Here is a 21725-nt window from a genome sequence, read left to right as displayed (position 1 = left end):
CCCTTTCTGTTATATCCAGGGAAGGAAGAGAGTAAAGGTTTCCAAGAATCTGTTTTTAACATGTAACAGCCAGGCAGTTATTTACTACTAGGAAGTTTGGGGAGGACTGAATAGACTGCAACACAGTCCTCATATCGATATTTTAGCCTCCTTCCCTCAAATATGCACCTGAATGTGGATCTGAGGAAAATGTAATAGACATATCTTTGCATCAAACTTTATGATAAAACTTTATTTGGTGGGCCAGCCTGGTGGTATGGTGGTTAAGTTCGCGCACTCCACTTCAGCGGCCAGGGGTTCACAGGTTTGGATCCTGCATGTGGACCTACACACTGCTCATTAAGCCATGCTGTAACAGCATCCCACCTACAAAAAAATAGAGCAAGATTGGCACAGATGTTAGTTCAGGGACAATCTTGCTCAAGCAAAAAGAGGAAGATTGGTAGTAGATGTTAGCTCAGGGCCTATCTTCCTCACCAAAAAAAAAAAAAAAAAAAAAAACCCTTTATTTGGGGCTCAAGGACTACATCTCAATTATTAAGAACAATAGCAACAATGATAGTCCCAGGTCTCTCAGAGTCCCTGAGGTCCTTTTCACCTGCAGTCAGAGATTGTATGGGCCCAAATCTGGAAAAGAAGAGATTTAGGTTTAAGGATCTAGGCAGAGCCTGAGAAGATTGGGATATGGGATATAGGGATGGGGTGGAAGAAAATAGATGAAAGTGTACGTAATTAACTTGTGTTACTTATTTTAGTTGAGCAAAGCTAGTTATTTTTAGTCAACAGTATTTTTATTTTTCACTCTTTTCTCAGAATTGATTAGATACAACAAAGTATAGAATCCTCTAGTAGTACTAGATAAAACGACAAAAGCGGGGAAGCTTTCCAAAGGTCCTATTGTCTGTCTTAATGGTATTTATAATGATCTTAGGAATGCAATGGAATATGATAAATGAAAACTAATTTTAAAACCAAATGTATTTATGCATTCCTTAACAAATATCTTTTTTGGTTAACCAAAGAGTATGTTGGGAGTTGGATTTGGGTGGAAATCAGGGAGCTTTTTTTCAATTCATGTTTGCATTTCAGAGATTAAAAGCTGCTTTGACTCAGCAACATCCTCCAGTTACCAATGGTGATGCTGTCAAAGGTCATAGTAGTGGATTGGTTAGGACTCAGTCAGAGGAATCTCGACCACAGTCATTACAACAGCCAGCCACATCCACTACAGAAACTCCGGTATGTGTGTTGCTTTTATCGTTCAACACTCTGTTATCATCCTTAAAAAAACAAATACAGTGTAACTTAAATGACTACTTCATATACTTTGAACAAAATTATTTCTGGTCATACTGTTATTTCAAAAGCCTTAGGAAAATGTAGTTCAGTGTAAAAGCATTGATATTTCTATTTTTTGATATAAATAAATTAATTAAAATAATTAAAAAATGAATAGTCGAGCAGTTGTTACTGCTCAGACACCATGTAAGTGTTTCTGTGGGTGTCTCCGTATGTTGGTCTGACGTGGCACAGTATCCATCAATACTTTTTAAATAAAGCATTTTTGTTGTTTTTGTATTCAACAACTAATGTATATATGTATTACATTACTAACAGGAATCAAATGGTTCTTGGATTAAAATCTGTGAAACATCACAAAAGGAGTAGATATGCTTTATAGCAGCTGCTATACTAGAGCCCCTTTGCACTTGTCTCTAGTTTGTGACTGCCTGTTAGATGATTGACATTTCTGTGTCTACAGTATATTTCTGCAGTAAAGGATTACTATATTTCGGTTGAATGTTTCAGAACTCTATCTAGACCTTTTGTCTTCTCTACTTAAAAAATATTAGCATTGGCATTAAAAAGCAAAACTTTCCAATTAAATAAACACATGTAAACAGGAAATTTTAAATTGCCTCCTAAGCATAGGTATTTAGATAACTGTATTTTATCTTTACAAAACTTAAGATAAAGTGGAATGTAATTGTGGTTATCATCCACTAAACAGCCTTACTTTGGGACCAAGAGAGAAAAAGTGAGTGAGTGAGTGTGTTTTAATGTCATAACTCAGGGGTTAGCAAACTGGCTCACAGGCCAAATGCCATGGCTGTTTTTGTGTATGGTCTGTAGGCTAAGCATGCTTTTTACATCTTTAAAAGTTTATTTAAAAGAAATGAATATAATTTGTTTTCTCATACTGACTGTAGTTTCCCTGGATCTAATTTTTTATCTTTATATTTTATTGTATTGGATGGAAGCTCCATGCGGCCAGGACTTTATCTGTTTGTTCACTGCTGTATCTCTAGTTTCTAGACTAGTTCTATATTTTTTTAATGAAGTGGAATGAGTGAATTAATGGAAGGAGGAATGTATGCTGCTAAATAGCCTCAAATCCTTATTAGGAGTTAAAATATACAAATAATAACTGTAATAGTTTTTGCTTCTAATACTTGTGCTTAGCATTTGCTATAATAACTGAGTTGTCAGTTTAAAAAAAATTATTCTCTGCTATTCAGCCAAATGAATTAAAGAAAAAAACCTACTATTATCAGTAAGTAAAGAGAATGAAGAAAAGAAAATATAATTTAATAATTGATCTTTATTACAATTAAAGTATAAATGAAATAACATAATTTTTATTGCTAATTATTTGGAAAATATTAAACGATAACTGTATTTTTTAGAGTGAGAACTAGTTTGGTGATTTCCCTACAGAACTTATCTTGAGCTTATATATAAGACTTTTGCTTATTATATTAAGAGAAGATAGAAGTTTTCTTTGTTCACACCATTTAAAAATATAATTAATTATAGATAAAATATTGTTTTCAGGCTGCTTCTTTGGATCAAGTGCCTATGGCCATAAAGTACTGTTTCCTTTGCACTATTTCTGAGGGTTCATTTCCTGTCTCCCATATTCAGGTGTTCTGTGGCACAGTTTTGGGATTTGTGAGAGGCTTGAAGAGACTTACTGTGCTTTAGTCCTAGGCGCTAGACAGTATCACTAGTGGCTGAAGGTTTTTGCCTCTGGCTGATCTGAGATAACCAGGCCATTCCATTGAGGGGTGGGGGGACCAATTAAAGTGAAGATCTGGAGTCCTGTGGGATTCTACCCATCAGAAAAATGAGCACTGATAATTACATGAACCTGACCCTTAGAAAACGACTGACCCTAAATTTCAAAAACTGAAGAAAAGCTGAGTTTACCTAAGTATGTACATACTTTCCCTCCTTAATTTTAGAGAAACCAATTTTTAAAGAAAATTTACAGATTAATGCTATTTTTTATTTCAAAAATAGCATAGAAAACATGGTTTCCCATAGTGAATTTAAGTAAGTTATTAAATTTTTTACTTTAATACCTTATAATTAGTTTTCAAAGGATTGAATAATATGGTGTTTGTTGAAAAGTACACTTGAAAAATATGATATATACATGATCATTTGTATTGCATTTTCAATTTCTTACTTCTGTATAAAGGAAAATATTATATAAACTTTAAAAAATATGTTCACTATGATAGTGAATTAGTGAGAATCTTGTTTTGGCAATGCTCATTTATTTCAAGGAATTTGTTAAACCACAGAGTGATTTTCACATTGCCCCAGAATATTGATATATACAGTGCTGACTTAGAAAACAGTAGTTCTCTCCTTCTGCCACCTGCACTGCCCATGTGCCTTCACGAGATACAAATGTAAGAAGCTCCCATTGTGTTTATTCTAGGCTTCTCCAGCTCACACAGCTCCACAGACCCAAAATACAAGTGGTCGTCGAAGAAGAGCAGCTAATGAAGATCCTGATGAAAAAAGGAGGAAGTTTCTGGAGCGAAACAGAGCAGCAGCTTCAAGATGCCGACAAAAAAGGAAAGTCTGGGTTCAGTCTTTAGAGAAGAAAGCAGAAGACTTGAGTTCATTAAATGGTCAACTGCAGGTATGGTACATATATGTTAATTTTGTTTTATTTATTTATTTTTAATAATTGTGAAATAGGCTCTTCCCTGTCTTTCTAGTTAGCTATCCAGATATTTTAGGACATAATATTGGGTGTGTATGGAATCTTTAGTGAAGCATAGTTTTATAAACCTATTTGAATATTGAGATGAAGTAATATAAAACTTTCAACACTCATAGAATGAAGAAATTTTAAATATGTGTTTACTCGTGTAGTACAAAAGTACCTAAACTACCTGGCTTAAACTTTATAAAATTGTGATATAAAGTTCAAAGAAAGAATCTTAAAATTAAAAATATCACTGGTATTTCACTTAGTTACTTTTTGTTTGTATCACAACTATAAAGTTGCTTCAGTAACAGTTTTTGTTTTTAAGTTCTTTTGTTTTTTGAATTACAAATTTTGTTTTGTTTTGTTTGTTTTATTTGAAGTGAATATAGTGCTCGTGAAAGATGCCACATTGACAGCTTTGGAAACTGAAGGACTCTAATTATCCAGAGAACAGGTACAATATGGCCAGTGGCAGTAGAAATCATTTCATACTGCCCTGCCAATGTGCCTTAGATACATTTCTTAGGAATCTCATGGGTATAAAGGTTTTAAATCTTCCCATTCAAGCTTTTGTGAGATTTCCAATGATGGTATCGGGCAGCACCAAGTCTGTTTCCTTCTTTCTGTTTTTTCTTCCTTCCTTTTGTTTTTGTTAGGTTTTTTTAATGTTGTGAATATTCTCCAGTAAAATCTTCTAAACTACCAATTGATGAGCGCCAACTAGTAAGATTGATGTTAATATCTTCAAGTTGTTATTGGTCAATTTTCTGAGTTATTCTTTCCCAGTTAATAATCATAATTGATGATGAGACTTGCTGTCTTCCTAAATCCATCTTTAAAGATGTCACCTATATAAATGTCTGTAAATGCTTAGAAAACAGTTTTTGGCATCAGGCATAGCATTTAACTTAATGTAGATTTTTATAACTTAAATTTTTTCATATGTGAGACAGATATCTTATAAAACTCTATCTTGTGCTTTGAATATTGACAGGTTAGCTTTAGAACAAATAAATTGTCTGGCACAACTTATTTTTAATCATTAATTTAAATATGATTTACCATATCACAGAGACTTCAAATATACTTATATACTTAGGTATGTTAAGAAATATTATAATACAGTTATCAGCTGATAAATGAATTCTTATTCAAGAACTATTTTCATAATTTTTTAGAAAAAACTTCTGAATTTTTTCCACTTAAACAAAATGAAAAAGATTATATACTATAAAAATGGCTATTCTTTACCAGGTCTCTCTGTTAGAATATTAACTCTTACTGTTTAAATTTTCAAATATTCATATTACATTAACAAAGTGATTAGGTATCTATTTTTTTCTTTTCTGTTCCTAACAAAATCATTCTTCCAAAGGACTTGGCTCTTTTATAGTAGTATGACAGTAAACATATCATTCTTTGTTAGCCTTGATTGTTTCACCCACAGGATAGAGATAACACCTGCTGGTCCTACTTCTCTGGCTTATTGCATAACTCAGTTGAATTAGAATGAATGCAAGTATTTTTAAATACATAAATTTTTAATTTTAGTAGGATAAATTTATCAGTATTTTTCCTTTGTAATTTGGCTTATCATGACTTTTTTAAGAAGTAAAAATGTTTGAAAACTAAAAAGTGGTATGTAAATATATGGTATCATTTACAAGGTATTCTGAGACTTTAGGTTGGGCCAGTTTTCTGCTTTGACCCAAGTTATAACAATATTAACAGCTTTTAATGAGATATTGCTGTTGGCTTAATTATACTGAAGCCCTGGTCACCATTATTAATAGCAATAGTACTTTATTATTTCAGAAAACTTTGGAAAATTCAATATTCAAAATAAACATAATCTTTACTTCATTAGCCTTATGTTTTTTCCACCATACAAATTAAACTATGGTTAAAATGTCATTATTGTAAAATGTGTTACATTTTTCTATTTCCTAATTTGGGTAGGAATTTCTTTTTTTTTTTTTCTTTTTTCGAGGAAGATTAGCCCTGAACTAACATCTGCCAATCCTCCTCTTTTTTCTGAGAAAGATTGGCCCTGAGCTAACATCCGTGCCCATCTTCCTCTACTTTATATGTGGGACTCCTACCACAGCATGGCTTGCCAAGTGGTGCCATGTCCGCACCCGGGATCCAAACCGGCGAACCCCAGGCTGCTGAAGCGGAACATGCATACCCAACCGCTGCGCCACTGGGCCCGCCCCTGGCTAGAAATTTCTTGATTGGAGGAATAAAGGCAAGATTTATCATCTAGGTAAAAGTCAGCTAACATCAATTTCAAAACATGAAACTTTTAAATAGAAGACAAATTCAAGAAATCACTAAATTAAGCTCTAAAGTTGAATATAATTTTAGTTAATACCTCAAATTACAAATAGAACAAGTAACATATGTATTTTTAATAAAAACTGAGTGATGATGGCATCATGGTTAGTTAAGAAAATATTCTTAGTTTTAGAGATGCATACCAAAATATGGAGATAGGTGAAATGATGTACCAGGGATTTTTAAAATATTTCTTCAAAAAGGAAAAAAAAAATGTCTATCTGTATGTATTAACCTGGGAAAATGTCTGTAATATATTGTTATGGGCAAAAAAAGTTGCTGGAAACAGGGAAAAGGTCCATCAATGGATGAACAGATAAATTATGGTACATACATACTGTGGAATATTATTCAGTGATAAAAAGGCGTGAAAGTACATGCTACAGTGTGGATGAACCTCATAATGTTATGGTTAAGTGAGAGAAGCCAGACAGAGAGTCACATATTATATGATTCCGTTTATATGAAATATCTAGAACAGATAAAACCACAGAGACAAAATGCAAATTGATGGTTGCTGGGACTGCAGGGAGGAAGAAATAAGGAGAAACTGGTTAATGAGTGAGGGGTTTTATTTGGAGTGACAGAAGTGTTTTATAACTAGATTGAGGAAGGTGATTTCACAACATTGTAAATGTACTAAACACCACTGAGTTGTTCACGTTAAAATGGTTAATTCTGTATTATGGGACTTTCACATCAATAAATTACTCAAAAGTTAGTTGCATACTTAAATGTACAGTATAATTCTTTTTCATTAATAAAAGGTTTATAGTTAAATGGATAAATGTGTAGCTATGCAAATCGGCACAGAAATGAATCCCTAAATATAGGTAAAATCTTAGGAATTGATGTACCAGGATGTAACAGTGGTGAAGAGTGTTTTGGGAAGCATGGATGGTTTGGGAAGAAAGAGTACTTCACTCTGACTTTCTCTATTGTTTCAAGTGGATATATGATTTTTATTTTTTGTTTAGTTTGTCGAGTAAAATAAAAACAGTTTTTAAAAAGTAAGTGACAGGTTCTAGTTTTCAGAGTGTGAAGAGTTAACTTGCTTATAGTAGATTCAGGAAGAAAAAATTTCTTTCAGTCTGCCAACAGCAAAACCATTAACTGTGAAGAACAGGATGACTTGTAAAGAAAATTGAATGTCAAAGAAATAATTAAACTGTGCTTTATGTGAAAACATTCATCAGTTCTACATTTCCTTAATAATCCTTCACGTGACATACAGGCTTAGCTGATCAGTGTAGTGGGCAGTAATGACCCATGGTTACTTATATACAATAAAAGGTTTAACGAGCGTTGAGGTGTGACTGCTCATAGTTTTACCAAATGTATATTAGGCTTAAAGAAAATATTAATTTTCAACCTTATTGCCCCACTCACTGAATTTAATTATATTTTAGCTTTCTAAAATCATTGCTAAAAGAGCAATTTCTTCAAATTGTGTTATAGACATTTATGGTAATCTAGAATTGGATACTGCTATATTTTTAAAGGCAATATATGACTTTGTTGTCTTTTACTTGAAATGGTTTTAACCTCTTTATGGCTTTGTCTTTCAGTTCCACTCATTTTGGAGGTTAGTTTTCAGTTTACAATTTCAGCATGTTAACTTTATGAACAAAGGTAGACTCTTCTCTTTGCTAACAGTAGGGCCTTAATAATTACTCTGTGGATAAAATTTGGAGATTTTGTTGTGGATTTTGCTTTTAAAATTTAGATATTGCAAAATGTATGTAGAGTGGAAGCTCAATAAATTAATGGAAGCAATCTTGATAGCTGGATACATAAAGAGTTTTCACTCATAGGTTAATGATATGGAAAAGGTTTTATTTATTGGTCCATTAGGGAATAGGATTTAAAGGAATAGGATCAAATCTTTTATTCCTGGTACCTAACAATATTTTATTTCAATATTTATCACTTGAAATAGAAAGGAATAGCAACAGTTGGAAGATGCTATATAATACCTGTTTGTTTTAATTTCTTAAAAAAATATTATTCTATGATATAACTGTCTTCCTTTTTTGCTCTGGAGTTTTTAAGTATGTTCTAGAGGAGAAAAAGGGTAATAATGATGCCACCTTTTACCTCTTTTTTTTTCCCCCTGAGGAAGATTCACCCTGAGCTAACATTGTGTCAGTCTTCCTCTATTTTGTAGGTGGGTTGCTGCCACAGCATGGCCGCCGACAAGTGGCATAGGTCCACACCTAGGAACTAAACCCAGGCCACCAGAGCAGAGCATGCTGAACTTAACCACTAGGCCTTGGGGCTGGCCTCCTTCATGCTTTTTATTATGAGTTTGAGACCTGGTGCTTCTTTTTACTAGCCTTTACTAAGAATCTTTCTGAGTCTTTACTTCCCCATCTGTCACACTCATAGAATAAGCACTCTTATGAAGATCAAATGAGAGAGGGTACAGAAAAGTGTGTTGTAACTACACTCTGCAAATGCTAGTTATTTATTATTCATTCTGTCACTAAGCATCTCTTGTGTGCAGGGCATGTTATTAGACACAGGGGTTATAACAGTGAAAAAGACATTGTCCTTGTACTTAGAGAATTTGAGGTCTAGCAGAGGAGACAGACATGAAACAAGTAATTAAATATGAGAATAGGAAAAGGGTCATTCCCATTCATTTTGCAAAGTATTTCCAAAATATTAAGAACTTTGTCCTCTTTTTTTCTATTGTTACAGACATAAATTAAAGAACTGTGTTGTTCTCAGATTAAGGTTTGCATCCATGACAACCCTTGGAACTGTCTGGTGGGAATCTTGATACTTACTCATTGATTTTTGTGAAGACTAAACATGAAATATTAGCAATGAGAAATTCCCCAAAGAAGAAACTATCCAAAATTATTTCTTTAATTTTGGGGGTAGTGGCTGAACTAGAAATTTCGTCAAAAGATTATAAATTTATGTTATACTTGGTCATCAATCTATGGCCAAATATCAATGAAAAGTTTTGATTGATTGATCAATTGACTATTCTGTCATGATTTTATCAATATGATCTGCTTCAAATAAACTGTAAAAAAATATTATTGTTCATTAGTATGTAATTAACCTTTGAGTGGCAAACAAATAGAGTAGAGCAATGGTACAGACAATGCCAAAATAATTTACATTTTATTTTTTATTTTATTTTATTTTTTTGCTGACGAAAATTTGCCCTGAGCTAGTATCTGTGCCAGCTTCCTCTATTTTGTATGTGGGTCACCACCACAACATGGCCACCGACAATTGGTGTAGGTCTGTGCCCAGGAACCAACCCCGGAGTGCTGAAGCAGAGTGGGGCAAACTTAACCACTAGGCCACAGAACCAGCCCCAATTTACATTTTATTTGAAACCGGAATAATAATTTTTTTCTGAGTCTCCTTTATCTTACCAAATACACTTTACTTTGCAAAAAAAAAAAAAAAAATCAATAATTTCTTAGATATTCTAGAGTGGAACTTCTACATTTTCAAAATGTTTTCGTGTCCCTTATTTCATCTTCAGAATGACTCAGGAAGATAATTAACATATTCTACAAATATGCTAACAAATAGTAGATGGGCTTTGGAGGCTGAATCCAATTAATGTTCACTCTAAAATAATCCACAGAGTAGATGGTAGAGGTATAAATAATTCTTTTTTCATTTAGTATTAAATCCGTTTATGGCTTAACATTTATCCCCTTCAGATTCACTTTGGCTTAAGCAAACTGGTTTTATGTATTTAAATACAAATTACTTATATACAAATAAATACAAGTTATATATATATCTGTTAACTGCTTTTTTTTTTTTAAAAGATTTTATTTTTTCCTTTTTCTCCCCAAAGCCCCCCGGTACATAGTTGTGTATTCTTCGTTGTGGGTTCTTCTAGTTGTGGCATGTGGGACGCTGCCTCAGCGTGGTCTGATGAGCAGTGCCATGTCCGCGCCCAGGATTCGAACTAACGAAACACTGGGCCGCCTGCAGCGGAGCGCGCGAACTTAACCACTCGGCCACGGGGCCAGCCCCCTGTTAACTGCTTTTTTTTTTTCATTCTAAGGTCTCTGTATAGACTCTTCAGGCCTCTTATTATACGTATGTAGGCCTTCCTCTCTGATTCTACCTGTTTTCTGACCTTCCTAGAAAAATCTCAGAATTAAAGTCATGATTTATACAACCACTGGTTGTTAGTATAGTCATGCCTATCGTTTAAGTCCTTTCCTTTTTACATATGGGTATGTGACTGTAGTTCTTGAATGTTTGGATTAATTTGTCAAATTTTACTACATTTATCATAAATGTCTTAAAAAACGCTGGGCTTTAACCTCTTCTGCCTAATCCAGTTGTATATAATCTTTACCTCCATGAGCCTCCTGTTGTCAACCTCTACTGACCAGTTCTTTTTTTTTGAGGAAGATTAGCCCTGAGCCAACATCTGCTGCCAGTCCTTCTCTTTTTACTGAGGAAGACTGGCCCTAAACTAACATCTGTGCCCATCTTCCTCCACTTTCTATGTGGGACGCCTACCACAGCATTGCTTGCCAAGCGGTGCCATGTCCACACCCGGGATCCGAACCGGCGAACCCTGGGCCACCAAAGCGGAACATGTGAACTTAATTGCTGCGCCACCAGGCCAGCCCCTACTCGACCTGTTCTTGACCAGTAGCATATACTTACACTTAGGGCTCTCTAGCTCCTCTAAATCCACTTCCTTCAAAGCTTGGCCCACTCTAATTCCCAGTCAGCACTCCAACTACATTTGCTTTGCATTATTTGTCTCAGTCCCAATTCCTTGCTAGTAATGACGTCCCATTTGCTGCTTCCAGTCTAATGCTGGTACCAGCTCTAAAGAAATTGAATGTTAGGATATAGTAACAATACAAACTATTAATTTAACTTTTCAATCAGAAATCATTTTTGAGCATCAAGATCATCATTAAGAAAATCTTTTATCGTTGTAAAACATTTTAGATCAGGATGATATAAAAGATTGGACTGAATTTGTATTGAGCATAGCTTGAATTTGTTAGGGGAAAATTTGATTATTTGAATTTTGGATAAAGAACAGCATACTTGTGTATTACATCTTTTAGGTAAATGTAAATTACATTAAAATGTTCAAAAGCTTTTATTTTTAATTTTCTTCTCTCTTCCTGGTCTTTTCAGTTGTTTGCTCTGTTGAATGTGATTCCGATTAAAATTCAGTTAACACAAATATAGGTTTTGTAACAGGAATCGAATGCCTTACCTCATCAGTTGTTAATGGTCCTTACCCATTGTTAGCTAGTGGCTTCTTCACATTTGTTCATTTGTTAATGGACGGGGCATTCCAATTAGATGAACAGCCATAATACCACCAACTGTTAAGTTTGAAATACAGAAATTGATATTCCATTCATCAGTTGCAAATCTGCCTTAAACAGAGATTTTGAATATATATATATATTTAATTTTGAGTGCATAAGAATATTGTTTTAATTGTTAATCCTCAGAATTATTTAAATCAACTGTTTTGTATCAATTAGATAATCAAGTCATAACTTCTTTCAGGAATATTATCCTATACATTTATTTCATAATATGGTTTATGGTGAATGTCTAGTGTATTTAGGAAAGAAGACAGTTTGAGTTTTTAAATTCTGTAATTGAGATGATGCTGTAAAATATGCCAGTTTTCAATTCATGACTCAGAAGATTAACAGTGTAGCTATGTTGGTGAGGTTTTGGGCATAAATAGTGAAATTAGGACCTGACCAGGTTTATATTATTTAAGCTATTTCATTTCACCTTCTTTGGTGTTTTTCACCCCCTGGACATAGAATTACCATGATCCTCTCTAAAATATTATCATGTACTCAGTCTACGCCAGGCTGTGTGCTATGCCTTGGGGATACAAAGAGCAAGATAATCCTTGCCCTTGAGAAATTCCCAATCTGGCAGAGGTGGCAAACTAGTAAACACAACACACATATACAGTCATGTGTGGCATAATGATGTTTCTGTCAGTGATGGACCGGATATAGGATGGTGGTCCCGTAAGACTAGTACCATAGAGCCTGGGTGTGTAGTATGCTGTACCATCTAGGTTTATGTAAGTACACTCTGATGTTCTTAAAACAACGAGATTGCCTGAGGATGCATCTCTCAGAAAGTATCCCCATCATTAAGCGACTCATGACTGTATTTATGGCTGTGGGACCACAGAAATGGACACCTAACTTGTCTTCCTATGCAGATTTGTACCGTACTAAGTTAACTCTTAAAGATGAGTAAAATAATTAGCAAGGCAAAAAGGAGGGGAAAACTTTTCTAGGTAGAGACATTATGTATTTAGCCATACAAAATTTCTATTTTTATATGTCAAAACGATTATATGTTATTTCATAGATTCAGACTAATGTGAAGGGTGGTCACAGGTAGCAGATTATAAGAGATTGTGTATTCTTGACTAAAAATACATATCTAGCCCTATTTCATATTACAGAAATTAATGAGAGAAACTTGTAGAAGTGAATCTCAAAATCAAGCTACTGAGGCAGAAAGAGGGAGAAACTTTTTTGGATAATGTATATTGGATTATTCATAATATGGTTTCTCTTTAGTAGTGTCATTAATAAACAGCTATAATTAGCAGTATTGAGACTAATGACAGCAGTATTCCATAGAAATGTATTTTCGAGATAAGACTTTATTTTTAAAGCAAAACTTTTATATTTTCTTTTTTGTATTTTGATCACTATACTCCCATTCTTGTCTCAAGTGCAACGTTTTAAACACAGTTTACCCTTTTCATTAACAGTTAAGAGTTACTGTGAGTGTCAGTTTCTGTGTGCTTTAATACAGCGTTGCCATTCGTTGGTGTCAGTGTGTGAGGAACTGTTTGCCCCAACACTTACCTTTAGATTGCTTAACTTTTATTCTTTTGATTTTTATGTTTCTGTCATTGGTCACTTAAGGGAACCTGATGAGCCTATTCTGCTGAATTATTTTACATTCAGCTTTCTGGTTAAGAGACTGAGGGCTGGAAAATGAAGTGCCTGAGCTTTTATATACAGGTGTTTGCTGTATTTCTTCATTTAATTTTGAGTTCATGGATGAAGTCTGAGTAAAGGTTAAAGTAAGTCCAAATAAGTAGAGGTGTTTGTAAATTAAGATTTTTTTGTTAGCAATTTATTAAATTCATGTTATTTCTAACTCTTGAGTATTGGTAATAATCACTAATTTGTGTCTTTAATATTTGGGGATGACTCAAAGGAATTAGTTGGACTCTCTCAATTTGGACCTTTTACATAGAATCTACCAGATTAATGCATCCAAAACAAAGGCCGAAGTGCTCATTCTATAATAAAGGGTAGAACAAATCACCATTTATTTGTCAGATTTAAATTTAGATGTATACAGATTGCCTAGGTCAAAGGCAACAAAGCTATTTAGATATTACATCTCCTGTCATTGTTTCCATGTCCAACACAGTGTCTTGCAATGCATTTAGGTATCCATTATTCTTTGGTTATTGTGGTTTCCGTTATGGAGGTTTTCCTAGTTTCTAGAAACTTGCTTGAGTTTCCAGGATAAATTTTTCATTTTCAAGTAAATAGAGTCAGTGAAAATTTATCCTGACTGCCTTGATGTTTGTAATTTTTCAAATAATCAAAAGACCAGGTAACGTATGTAAAATGAAAAAACCTTTGGCAGGAAACCTGTAATATATAAGCAGTCCAAAGGCAAATGGTAATGGGAAAACTTTGAAATATGCTATCCAGTCATGGTGTTATCTCTTAAATTTTTATAAAAGTTGCAGTTTTTTAACAAATGCTAAAATATAAAAACTATTGTGTATGGCTTAAACATATTTAAGCAGCATATTTTGTTTATTCCCTCATATTCTGTTATAGATGTTTGATTTTCATATCTTAATCTTCGCTTGTTTTAAACAGTAAGAAACGTTTAGTGTGAAGCTGGTAAGGTACATAAGTTGTTTCTTCTCCAGAGTGAAGTCACCCTGCTGAGAAATGAAGTGGCACAGCTGAAACAGCTTCTTCTGGCTCATAAAGATTGCCCTGTAACCGCCATGCAGAAGAAATCTGGCTATCATAGTGAGTAATGTTCCATTACCTATAGCCTCAGGCTACAGCAGTGAAATACTGCCCGAATGATCCAAGCTACCATTAAAGAAACAGAGACTGCAGTTCTAATATTTAATATTAAATATCAGAACTTCTGCAAGGTTACTGTGGAATAGGGGGTATGCTTCTTAGAATCTAGAGAGTTTTTGAATTTTCCTATTTCTAGCTTTTTTCTAGGGATTACTATAAATCAACAAAATGGGTTAGTTAATAATTTAAAATATACTGTAAGTACTGATGATATTTTATCTTCCCAGAATAACACTTTATCTTAAATTGACAGGTGAAACACTGCTTCTTTTCTAGCCTCCAATTGGTAATGAGTTTTTTTAAATCAAGTGTCTTCACTTAATAATATATAGTGTCTGTTTAAGGATCAGATCCTATTATTTTTTCTTAGATATCAGCATTGTGCAATTTTTTTTATTGTTGTAAACCTTTATGTTGAGTCTTCTAGTTAGTCATAAAAATGCTAAAATAGAAGAGTATTTAAATTATCTGCTTGTAAGTTTCCTTTAAATGGTTTCCCCCCAAAATGAGATTCTTCTCTTTTCAGCATTTTAGAGGTTAATTGTGCTTTTTCCTTCTTGTAATGTCCTTCTTTTTTGATAAGATGCACAATGTTGGAAGCAGCTGTTACTCTTGAATAAATGGCCAATTTTGTCCATCGTACACAAATTTGTAACAAATAACAGAGCTGGGAATGCATTAGGCAACATTCATAATATATAACCCACAGCTTTCATTTTTATGATTTAGTGATATTTCAGGATATTTGTAAATGTGAAGATTGTTTCAACCATATGTATCCACTTCATTTTAATTTGCCAGTGTCAGTAATTCAAAAGAAAGAAACGTTTTCTATTGGATGCAAACAGTTCCTCAGGTGCTCACAATAAAACTTAATGGCCACCATCTTTACTTGTAGCCATTGTAAGCAGTTTCATCAGAATGGGCAATATTTTTTAATTTAAAAGATTCAGTAGATTTAGCAACTCTCTATTGCCATATATATTTAGAACATTGATTTTTGTCAGTTTTGAGCAAATAAATCTCAGTCCTTTGATATCTAGTCATTTTGACAAGATAGTGAAACACATTGTGGAGTAAATTGGAACCGTATAGAAATATGTTTGGGGTTCGTATTAACAATGATTGCTGCAGGGATGAGGCCATTATGGCTCCCATCTGACTTAACAACGTAATTTCCTATAGAAGCTACTGAGTCTAGCATTATGCATACATGATTTTCTTAACAAGAGAGCTCTCTTGAATTTTGATAGCTTCAAAAGGAAACATACAGTTGAGTCTATAAAATTAGAAGGAATATTAACTCTTAAGTTGCATTTAATTAAAAATTATCTGCAATTTTTTAATCTTGTATAATCATTGGATAATTCCAACAATTTTATTTCTATTATCGAGGCAGTGTATGCTCAGCAAATGCAAGCCAATTTTTCATTTTAAGCAATAATGTATATTTTTTAAGTGCATAGATGTATGGGTTTAAATAAACTGAAAATCTAGATTAATAAGTGTTTAGTGAATATATATATTATACTAGATTGTGAGACTGCAAGAAATGAATTAGACATTTTGGGGGTTTGGAACTATTCCTACCTTTTTTCCTGTCTAGTCATCTAGATAATCAAATTGACTGACTAGCATAAAATTAATTCTCTTTTGGGAATTAATTGGACTTTTGGGAGATAATTGGATTTTGTAGAAATTTTCAAGTAATTTCTATTTCCAAATTTGAAGTCTTTGGAAAAATACTGACTTCTTTGTTGTTTAACAGGAAAGATAAATATAGAGATTGACTAAGTGAATATTTAAACCTTGGAGAAAATATGGGGAAATTCACAGATACCTAACACTATTCATCATGTTACAGCACACAGCAATTGCTAATAGTAGTAAGCTATAATACTGGTTGACTCTTTCAAAACATTTGTGAAAGGAAACTAAGGTTTAGTAGAAATTAAAGGTTATTACAAAATCTTGCTGGTAAAGGTGACAGTATAAAGTCACACCATCTTAGGGTTTCACTGAAACCCTAATTTTAACACTGAAAGTCTTTCATCCTAGGAATCCCCTGAGTCATAGGAAAACCATGACAAATAGTCACCTTAACAGTCAAATCGTATAAAATATGAATGAAAATGCAAACACTTTTTTAATGTTTGGGCTCCATGAAGAATAAAGCACAAGAGTGATTTTGTTGCCATTAATTCATATTCTCTAGATTGCTGGGCGTAATTAAAACTATATTATTATAGTCATTTCTGTAATCATAAGTGAGAATGAAAGCTTCTTGGGCTCTAAATGTAATTGAGAGCTTTATATTTTCATTAATGAAAATATGTATAAACATAGGTAGGGAACTTCAGAGAGAGGGAATTGTCAAACAGCTGGTTTCTTTCAGCTTAAGTAGGGCTGAAAAGGGCTCTTTGAGTGCCGTAAGATCTCTTCTTTCTTTCTAGTGCTTGTGATTATACTAGTAATTTTTCTCCCCTCACCTTCTAGAAGTGGACGTAGGTGTGGATATATCACATTATAAAAGTATTTTATATGTGAAATTTCTAGTTACATAATTTATGAGTACCTGATTCTTTGTACAGCCTAAAGATTTGTCCCTTACAAATTTAGTGTTTCATTGCCTCAACTATATATTTACATTTCCTTATACTACTCATCACAGATCAGCCTTTTTATTTTTGAAAGCTGGTGTAGCTATAGAACTTCACATTGAGAGAAAGGTCAGTTTGTTGTCCTCTTGAAGAACAGTGGTGAAATAAAGACTGCTTTTTAGTATTTTTTCCAGTTAATCTCTCATTGCCAGTGTTTTCTTTGAACATATAACTGTTGTATTGGATATTTAACTGAATTGTAAATATTTTATAACATTCAGTATTGCTTGATCAGAAAAGTATTCTTTTTCCTTTATATAATTTTAAAAGGATTACTGATTGAGGGGTTTTTTTTGTTATATCTTGAGGTCAAATTTTTATCCAGGGGTGTGGTTTTGCATTTGTAGCAGATTGATAGAGAAGATGGAATTCTATCTCATTAATATATTTTAAAACATGCATGCATTTGAGGCAAATGTGTCAAAATTCTGTAAGAACTACTATATTTCAGAAAACCCTCAAAATGAGGAATTTTATTTGAGCTAAAGTCGTGTTTGCCAGGGTCCTCCCCCTTCATCTTCTACAATTCAATTCATAGGATAAGTCCTGCTTCATGGAGTCCACAGTCTTTTAATAATTGACTCTCAGAGTAGGCACTTAGCCATCAGTAAGCAGGCCAGTATGCATTCTCAGATTTGATAGAAAGCCTGCTTATTGTCACTTCTAAACACTAAGTAAAAATTATTTTAATGCCAAGTGAAAAAAGGAAGGCGCAAAAGAATACATCCAGTATGGTACTGTTTTTAGAATGTTAAAAAATAAGCTAAATGATATTGTTTAGGATACATATCTATTTGGTAAAACTTCAAAGAAAAAAACCAGAGAATGGTTAAAGAAATATCAGAATGGTGATTAGCTTTGGTGAGGAGAGGAGCTTCCAGGAGGCATCAGTGTCATTGGCAGTCTTCTCAAGTTGGGGGCTGGGTTCACAGGTGTTCATGCCATTGTGTCTCGTATCTTACGAACACTATAACTGTGTGTGTGTGTTGTGAATGTCAGATTGTTCACTAAATGAAATTACTGGATTCTATTCTGTTAAGATGCAGAAGATTCATTGTTCACGCCTAAAAATTGGTAGATTTATTTTCATAAATATTTAGAATGCCCTTTCCTGAATATCTTTTCAATTGCAGTGTCTAGAGTTTTATATGGATTTTTATTTGAATCCCAATTAATTCATGCAACTATAACAGCTGGTGGCATTTAGAGTCTAAATATTGCTTATTCTCCTGTGTGTACATCATTAGAATCAGGTGTTGTAATCATCCATTGCTGCAGTAGAGGGAAAGTCAGCCAGAATATAGTTCTGGAAAATGCAGAGGGAATAATTTGAAGATATAATTTGTATGTAAGAATTCATTTTGTTTATGCATGTGCTTACACATTTTTTTATCTTTTAATAAGAATGGCATGTAGGCAAAGAGACTGGTTTTGTTAAATGGGTTGTTTGATAAGTGTTTTGTTATATTTATAAGAAGCTATCTCCCAAATTCCTACCCATTTTCTTTCTTAACACTATTTAGCAAATATTTCTTCAGCCATATTTTGTGAGGCACTGAGCACGCTGATGTTTCCATGTGCATGGTTGTGCCTTCATTGGAGCTGTTGAGGGTAAAATTGCCTACTTCAGGACTTAGAGCCACCTCTCAGTTCCTCAGTTCCAGTCATACTCATTTATCTAAATAACTGATTTTGTAAAATGCCCTCTTTTTACTCTCTATATTGACTTCAACCTACTGATACATTCTTACAGATATTTTAAGAAACTGAGTAATTTTTCTTTTTTCCGCTCAGCTGCTGATAAAGATGACAGTTCAGAAGACCTGTCAGTGCCGAGTAGTCCCCACGCTGAAGCGATACAGCATAGTTCTGTCAGCACATCCAATGGCGTCAGTTCAACCTCCAAGGCAGAAGCTGTGGCCACGTCAGTCCTCACCCAGATGGCGGACCAGAGTACAGAGCCGGCGCTCCCGCAGGTTGTTATGGCCCCTCCCTCCCAGTCGCAGCCCTCCGGAAGCTGATTAAAACCCTGCGGTGCAGCAGTCTTAGATACTCATTAGTGACTTCAAAGGGAAATCAAGGAAAGACCAGTTTCCATTTATGCGAAATCTGTGGTTGTAAATTTTTTTTTTTTACTTGAAATTAAATTTGGCTCTAAAGTTGGTGTAGCAGCAGTTGATGATCAGACTGAACAACAGTTTTTAGTCTCTGGAAAAAGACTGATTTTGCTTTTTTTTTTATAAATATTGTTAGATTGTTATAATTTTTCTGTGCTCAATGTGTAAATTGTATTATAATTCATTGTGGTTTATTTCACTTTTAATTTGGTGGTGTTTTAATAAATGGGGGTGTTACTGAATCTCTTTTCCCACTTCCATTTCTTTTGACCACCTCTTAACCCTCAACTGTGATGGTAGTATTGTTATATCGTTTAAACCAAAGTTTTGCGTAGTCCCTGTTGACTTTGTAATGTTAACAAGGTCATAAAGCACTAGCCAGAGAAAGATAGAAATTTGCTTTTAATCTTTTTGCGTTTTATTTTGCACATAATGCAAAAGGAAGAACATTAGAGAACACTTTTTATGTGAGTGAAACATGGTAAATGACATACAGTGCTTTTATGCACACTCTTAAACGAAATCAAGATCATTACTAGTGCATTTTCTCTTAAGATTTTAAGTAGACATGAATTTTGAAATCCTTTATCATTTCAAAAATGACTATTTTTCAAGTCTTGAATTCAGTATTTTAAACCCTATGTTTTGAGGCTAATACGAAATTATATAATGTATGATACAGGGTTATCAGATATCTAATAATTTTTTGAAATTAGGTTGTTTTTTGTTTTTTTGCAGATTTCAGGTTACAAACTGAGAAGTTTATGCATAATCAAGTATGGTATGGTTGCCAGAAAAGCCTAAAAATTACTACTTAGAAAATTTAAGACTGTTTACCCCCATTGTCTTGTACTTGCAAGCTAACTTGTACTTATTCTTGTGAAAGCACTGTCATCTTTTAGTAGCAAATTTTGATAACGTTTCTCGTGGGAAAAAAATCAGTATCTATCTTTAGAACAATGTAATTATAATGTGGGAAGCAAGAATGAATGAGAGAGAATGTATGTGTGCGTGTGTGTGTGTGTGTCTTTCAATAGTTTATGCCAGCAATCTTTGCTTGAATGTTTAAGATGCCTTCAGTGTGATGCTGGCCAATAGATGATTGCAATTTAAAATGTCATTACTGTGCAGGCTTGGAGAACTAACATTCCATGATGTAGTTTGTTTCTGATGAGATGATTGTAGGTACACTTTTCTCATTATCCAATCATCTGTGGGATACTGAGTTTTCTAATGTGCCATTATCTATTTTTATTCAGCAATTATGTTCAAAATACAGTACAATATTTTAAAATAGACTAAATTGTTAAAAATAAAGTAGTAGATGTGTGTAAGAAAACTTTGTAAAATAGTTATGAGTCCTACCCAGTAGCAACTTCTGGCATTCAAGCAGGATTCCATTATGTAAATATCTGTAACGCATTTATAATAAGTTGTGTAGTTTGTTCTGCATCCATACTACACTATTTGCTAAAGTCTCAGTGCCATCTCCTAATGAGACTGACATTTAAAAACCTATATGGAATATCCTTGATAATTCAAGGATATATCCCACCTGCCTAAGTTCCAACCTGGGAAACATTCAAATTATACAAATGACATTTCAGGACTTTTAAGTATGAAAATAATAGGAATTTTATTGTTTGGCTTATTAAAAATGAAAGCATTTTTAGTTGATAATTCTATTCTAAAATTTTTTTAACTGATTTTATAATTTTAAAGTAATCAATTTCTAATCATGATTTTGCCATAGTTATGCTAAGGAGTTGATCTCAAAGGCACAAAATACGAATTCTGCAAGAAGACTATTTTTTATTGTAGTTTGGATGGGTTAGGAAAAGCCTCAATTTTTGACTCTGCTAAGTCCTTCAGTGCATTTTTCTTTCATTTTATTATTTATGCAAGTTAAAGTTCTTTGGTAACAGGAATTCTTGCAACTGTAAAATAAAACTACATAGATGTAAGAAGTCATGTAAACGGTCAATGAGCTTACCAAGGTTAGCAAAACTTTCATTGTAAATCAGTCTGTACTCAGCAAATAAAAATCATTATTAGTTGTATAAACACAAATTCCATTTTGACTTTCAGAATGTCACACTACTTCTGTACCTAGCATTTTGAGTCCTTATATTTGCAATGTTACACAAACTGTACTATTTTCTTTTATGTGCAGTTTGCATGAGTAAACCATCAGAGAATAAATTCTATCTTTAAATTATGTTCATAATTTGCTTGTTCTTACCTATCTTTCATTATGTAACATCACCTGATACGGTTTTTTCCGTCAGGGCATTTATCATCTGAGAAGAACCTGATATTCTCTTTCTCTAAAAGTTTATTCCTTCTCAGAGACCTTTTAACCCCAGGGTGCTCGGGCCTTGTTCCTCTTCTCTGCATTCACCTTAAGCCCCACTCATATGCAATGAACCTTATGTCCCCAGCCCAGAATACTCCCTCA

General features: G+C 33.6%; 1 protein-coding gene across 8 annotated transcripts in view; it reads left to right on the top strand.

Moving 5' to 3' along the window:
- The window catches only part of ATF2 (activating transcription factor 2), a 73107-nt gene extending 51625 nt beyond the window's left edge, over positions 1–21482 (top strand). For 7 of the 8 annotated variants that reach the window (XM_046658864.1, XM_046658863.1, XM_046658857.1 and 4 more), the window contains 5 exons: positions 1090–1239; positions 3731–3937; positions 14325–14430; positions 18945–19126; positions 20006–21482. In XM_046658864.1, the coding sequence (XP_046514820.1) occupies positions 1090–1239; positions 3731–3937; positions 14325–14430; positions 18945–19126; positions 20006–20071 (711 nt within the window). In that variant the 3' untranslated portion in view covers positions 20072–21482. Of the gene's footprint in view, positions 1–1089; positions 1240–3730; positions 3938–14324; positions 14431–18944 lie in introns of all 8 variants that reach the window. The other variant, XM_046658862.1, reaches the window with a different exon arrangement.
- Positions 21483–21725: the final 243 nt, after the last annotated feature.

This window comes from Equus quagga, chromosome 4 (assembly GCF_021613505.1).
Source record: "Equus quagga isolate Etosha38 chromosome 4, UCLA_HA_Equagga_1.0, whole genome shotgun sequence".
In the NCBI taxonomy this organism is placed as follows: Eukaryota; Metazoa; Chordata; class Mammalia; order Perissodactyla; family Equidae; genus Equus; species Equus quagga.
Note: the sequence above shows the minus strand (reverse complement) of the source record. Positions and strands in the feature narration are given on the sequence as shown.